Source organism: Grammomys surdaster, unplaced genomic scaffold (genome assembly GCF_004785775.1).
Source record: "Grammomys surdaster isolate TR1022 unplaced genomic scaffold, NIH_TR_1.0 117057, whole genome shotgun sequence".
Taxonomy (NCBI): domain Eukaryota; kingdom Metazoa; phylum Chordata; class Mammalia; order Rodentia; family Muridae; genus Grammomys; species Grammomys surdaster.
In genome coordinates, this window is record NW_021614036.1 from 464 (window position 1) to 5,913 (window position 5,450).

Below are 5,450 nucleotides of genomic sequence, written 5' to 3' on the forward strand. Positions count from 1 at the left end.
AGAGAGAGAGAGAAGAGGGATACCCAGAGGGCCTGGAATTGGGGGTTAGGTGTCAGGGGGTACCCCTAGACAGTCCCAGAGACCTGAGATATGAAAGGCTACCAGGACCCAATGGGGATGACATGAGCAAAAATGCCCAACACTGGGGTGATGGATCCATAAGTGGTCACCCACAGTAGATAGCCATAGCTGCAATTTGAGGTAGGTGCCCATCCATTCATCTTCAAAAACTTTTAACACAGAATTGTTCCTGTCTAAAAAAATTCAGGGACAAAAAATGTAGCAGAGACTGAAAGACAGGCTACCCAGTGACTAGCTCAAGTTAGGATCCATCTCATGCACACACACCAAAGCCTGACACTACTACTGAGGCTATATTGTACATGAAGACAGGAGCCTGGCATGACTGATATCTGAGAGGCTCTACCAGAAACTGACCGAAACAAATGCAGAAACTTCCAGCCAATGATTGGATTTAGGTCAGGGACCAATATGAAAGAATTAGAGGAAAGACTAAAGGAGCTGAAGGGTATGGCAACCCCATAGGAAGAATTACAGTGTCAACTAACCATGACCCCTCAGAGCTCTCAGTCAAAAATCAAGGAGCATACATGGGCTTGTTTGTGGACTAGGCACATGTGTAGCAGAGGACTGCCTAGTATAGCCTCTGTGGGAGAGGATACTCTTTTAGTTTAATTGAATATTTTATATATTTACATTTCAGATGTCATTTTTTGCTGAATGATTAGCAAAAGTAGCTGTCTTAACTTCTTCTGACATAGCAATTGCAGAAGCAGTGGTGCTAGCAATTAATGTAATTAAAGCTGTTATACTAGCAATAATCAAACCAAATACCCTCTTACTTTTGCTTAAAGCCTCACTCATTTCTTCCAGTACTTGACAGCTACTTTTAGAATGCCTTTTAGAATACATGTTACTCTGGGCACTAAAACAAAAGCTGGTTGATAGGCATCGCAGATTTCAAAGAAGAAAAGCAATTAGAAGGTGTACAATCAATGCAACTTACATTAAATACTGTAGAAGAAACAAAACTAATTTTAACTTGACAATATAAAAGAACCTTAACACATGTGCTAACAACTGTTTGAAATCCAGATCCTGCCCCAACTTTATGTCTTGCTAACGTAACATCGTAAAGAACTGAAGCTAACTTCCATATGTCTCTGAAAATTCCCAGAACCAGACTTCCAAATAAAGACTGTTATTTCCAATATTGGATTGATTTCTAGACCAGTCCATGATTGAGTTTGACTAACTGGTCACATTTAAGAACAATACAAGAGGCATTATGACTTCTCTTTTTGATTCTTTGTTCCACAAATTCTAAAAGCTTGAGGCAAGACAGCTTGTCCCATCAGGGGTATAGGTAAGCCATGGTGGGTCAGGAACATATGTTCAATACAGCTTCCCAGTCACCATTGTCAGGGCACTCAGCAAGCTCACAGTATCATTCTTTGTCCTGGTATCAGTATGTCTCACTGTTTATCTGGTGACCACCATGCTCCTTCAGGATTATGCAGAATAAACACAAACATTCCCTTTCCCCATATTTAATACCTGATCAAGATCATGACTTTGGCAGTGAGTAGATCCATTCTTTTCACCTATGCATAAGTATGCCTAGTTGTAGAGTGCCATAGATACTCAGCAGAAAGTTCCTTGGTATCCATATTTTTAAAACAAAAATTTCAAATAAAAAATGAAAAGATCATGATTTAAATAACATTTAAGTTTATGAGGATATAAGAGAAAACACTCTTAAATCCATGGATATTTGAAGCCCCAGGAAATAGGGAGGATGTCAGAGGTGAGGTGTGAGGGAGCACCCTCTAATAGACAGGGGAGTGGAGGATGGGATGAAGAACTCAGGGAAGGGGTACTGACAAGGATGAGGGAATCTTTTGTAATGTAAGCAAATAAAATAATTTAATAAAAAAGTTTTTCTTTCTTCTCTAGTTTTTTATTAGTGAGATTTTCTTTGAGGTTCATATTCAAATACCTAAAGTTTTCATTTCCAGGTTTCTTTTAGTTTAATAAATCTTCATTAGTCTTATTTCTACTCTTAGGTGTTGAACTCCTTTATTCATTTCCTTTGCTCTTTCTGCCTTCATTAATTCCTTTATTTCTCCTATAAAGAACTCTATATCATGTATAGAGGCATTTTAAAATCTTTGTCTCCAATTCTGCTCTGATGCATTTAGCAGACCCTATTGTGGTAGGATTGCTGGGTTTATTGGAACCTACTACATGATTGAAGTCATGGTGACCTCTTATTTCACAGAGGGGCCACAAGTTGACACTGGGTGCATTTGTTTTAAAATCTCCAATTTGCTAAAAATCTCCAATTCAGAAATTATCATATAGTCTTTCAGAGAAAGGTCTCAGGTGGATAGATAGAACTTTATATTCAATGAATACTTAATGAAGTATAACATCCATCACAGAATATCTACCCACGCTTTTTCCTGAATACCAGACTAACACTCAATCCCAACTTCATGATGAATTGCATTTCTTACTACAAAATTTAACTGCACAAAAAGATATAGAAGCTAGAAATTATACTTAAAGTTTCTTTTTTGAAGGATTTTATTTGCACAAGTATTAAAACTGAAAAATAGTTATTTTAGGAGACGTAAGTATACATCAACGAAAACAAAAATTCCAGTTGGCATGTGAAATATTTGAAAACTCCCAGAATTCACATTACAACATGGATTTCATGGGAGTTAAGAGTTTAACATATTCATCAAAGGCCATTCATTGGAGTGGATGGCACTCCTCTGCAAATGGAGTCTCATTCCATGTGCTTGCTTCCTTGTGACCATTAGGCTGCTCACACGATAGGATACTGAGCAAATGTTGCAATTCCACAGTGGTTGTTTCTGTCTTTGGCGATCTTCATATATCCGCCCAATCCCCATTTTTTACCCCAGCTGAAATAAATCATATTTTCCACTTAGTCGAAATAGTAACACATGATAGACATAATAACTGGCAAGAGGCCAACATAACAGCCGTAGTAGGGAAAGCAAAATACCTACTCCTGAGTATAAAGGGGTGCCTCAAACTGGATGTGAAATCTACAGCAGAGAATGGGAATTTCTACCCATACATGCATGAGAACTGAAAACATGTTTTATGTATGACAAAAGTAATGGTTCTTACATGACACTGATATTCTCGAAACCAGAGTAAGAATGGAAATTTCACAATAGCATATTGGTACTAAGTTCTTAGAATTATATAGGGTAGCTCAGAGTTTAATGAGTGGAGATCAACTCCAAGGGCCATTTAAAACCCAGTTTCACATTGTACTGTGCATGTAATGAACATTTTTGGGAAATGGACACGGGGCATACTTGTAGCAAGCTGGCTAGCTAAAGAAAAATTCCTAGATCAGTCAGAAACACTGCCTCAATATGAAAGTTGTATAATGACTGAGAAACAACTGATGTTAAAATCAGACCTCTGCACAGGTGCACTTGCACACACACACACACATGCATACAACATGCACATAGGCAAACAGACATCACATCTGTACATGAAAAAACAAGAATAAACTTTGTTCAACTTAAATGGGTCAAATTTTCTAGTCTGTGCATCAAAATACTGACTGCTGTATTCAATCTCTTCATGAATCTCCTGTTAGGGTATCAGGCCCTTAACCACTAAACCATCTTTCTAGCCCCTGGAATTTTAAATACAGAAAAATGTTGTCAGTTTATACCTGTTCTTAATCAGCCAGTAGTTATTGTCATCTGTTTCATTTCCCTCAAATCCATAGCCAACCACCAGAACTGCATGATTCACAAGATGTTTGCACCTTGGCTCATAATAAATACCTGAGAAATAAAATGGAAGCTGACATGAGATGCAAAGAATACATGATAGTGAGCACTGCCACCAACAACAGGGAGGCATTTTCAAAGATCTCTGAAATTATGTAAACTACAATAGAATAATGAGCTTTATGAATTGATCCCATCTATAACAATATGTTTATATATATAAACATATATATATATATTGTTATATGTTTGCACATGTACATATATATTACACACATATATACATATGGTTATAAAAAATTGAAGTCATTCAAAGTTGTCAGATTTCATAATGATTCTGGTCCACAAGCATATGAGATGACTTCTTGACATTGTATGCTTATATTACTAGAATCTTATGCCAAGTTAAACTTACAGAACATAGAGTACTTAATTGAAAAACTCCCTTATAATTTGGTTTCATATAATCTGTCTTTGGAAATCTGCAAAACATCCACCAAAGTGAGAAATTGTGAAAACTTAGCTAACCAATAAATTTTATCATGTGGAGGTTCATATCAAGTGAAATTCAGTATTCAATACTTTTGCACGGGGATGAGTAAAATCCAGAAACTCAAATATTCACATAATATGTTTTACATAGTATCTGTTCTATGAACTTGTCATGGTGTAGGAATGTCACAAGTGTTTTTTTTCATATCTAGAAGAAAATATACTAACCTTTTTTGTAGAACCGTAAAGAACTGTAGACAACATTAATTCCAGCAGCAACAGGCCCTTTAGTTGCTACAGCATCCATTAGGACATCTTCATCTTCTGAAAGGGCCACAAATGTTTCGATTGTTGCAAATGAATTCTTAGGATTGTACCTGCATAGTCCTTCCTTTAAAAGATAAAGAAATAGAAACTCAGTTCCTCCCACATACTGCCTGGGAGCAAGAATAAGAACCACAGCAATCAACACTTTGCAAATGAATACAGTCAAGTAATGAGTTTCAAAAATAATCCCAGGAAGCAAAATGCTACCAGATGATTAGAAGCTAAACATAAGTTCTTTTATCTTCAATAACAACCAATTAGGTGTTCCTAATTATAAGAATACTGTGTGCCACAGAGTTCTGAATTATCTGTACAACTGTTCACATATTCTCCATGTACACAAAAGGAAAAATGTCAATATAACCTCATACCAAAAACTTATGCAAATAATACATAACAACAGCACTGTTTGTGTACAAAAAGATTCTACTATGTAATATGAGCTCTGAAGATAGTGTAATATCTCTACAATTGTCATTTACTACAAGCTGAGCTGAAATAACAATGTAGGAAGTCTGCTTACTTTTGCTTCGTATGGATAGGTTGCCTCAGCCTCCAAACCTCCATTCTCCAGAACATACTTGAAGCCACTGTTTGTAGTACCCCCATTACAACCTCTATTGCCTTGAGGTTTAGAACAGTCCACTAGGTTCTGCACACTCAGTGGGATCAGTTTACCAGTTTTCTTGAACATTTGTGCTTCTATGGCACCAGCCACAGGAAAAGCCCAACAAGACTTACAATTTCCCTAAGCATAGAAGAAAATATGGTCATCCATATACCAATACAAATGCAAGAAACAACATAGAAGGAAAA

The 5,450-nt window shown here is 36.7% G+C and overlaps 1 protein-coding gene across 1 annotated transcript in view; it reads right to left on the minus strand.

Moving 5' to 3' along the window:
• Positions 1-2,857: 2,857 nt before the first annotated feature.
• LOC114635745 (cathepsin Q-like) overlaps positions 2,858-5,450 on the minus strand; it is a 4,060-nt gene continuing 1,467 nt past the window's right edge. Inside the window, exons 4-7 of the mRNA XM_028784192.1 lie at positions 5,158-5,382; positions 4,536-4,698; positions 3,755-3,869; positions 2,858-2,957 (exon numbers count right to left, since the gene is read on the minus strand). Coding sequence (XP_028640025.1) covers positions 2,858-2,957; positions 3,755-3,869; positions 4,536-4,698; positions 5,158-5,382 — 603 coding nt within the window. The remainder of the gene's footprint in view (positions 2,958-3,754; positions 3,870-4,535; positions 4,699-5,157; positions 5,383-5,450) is intronic.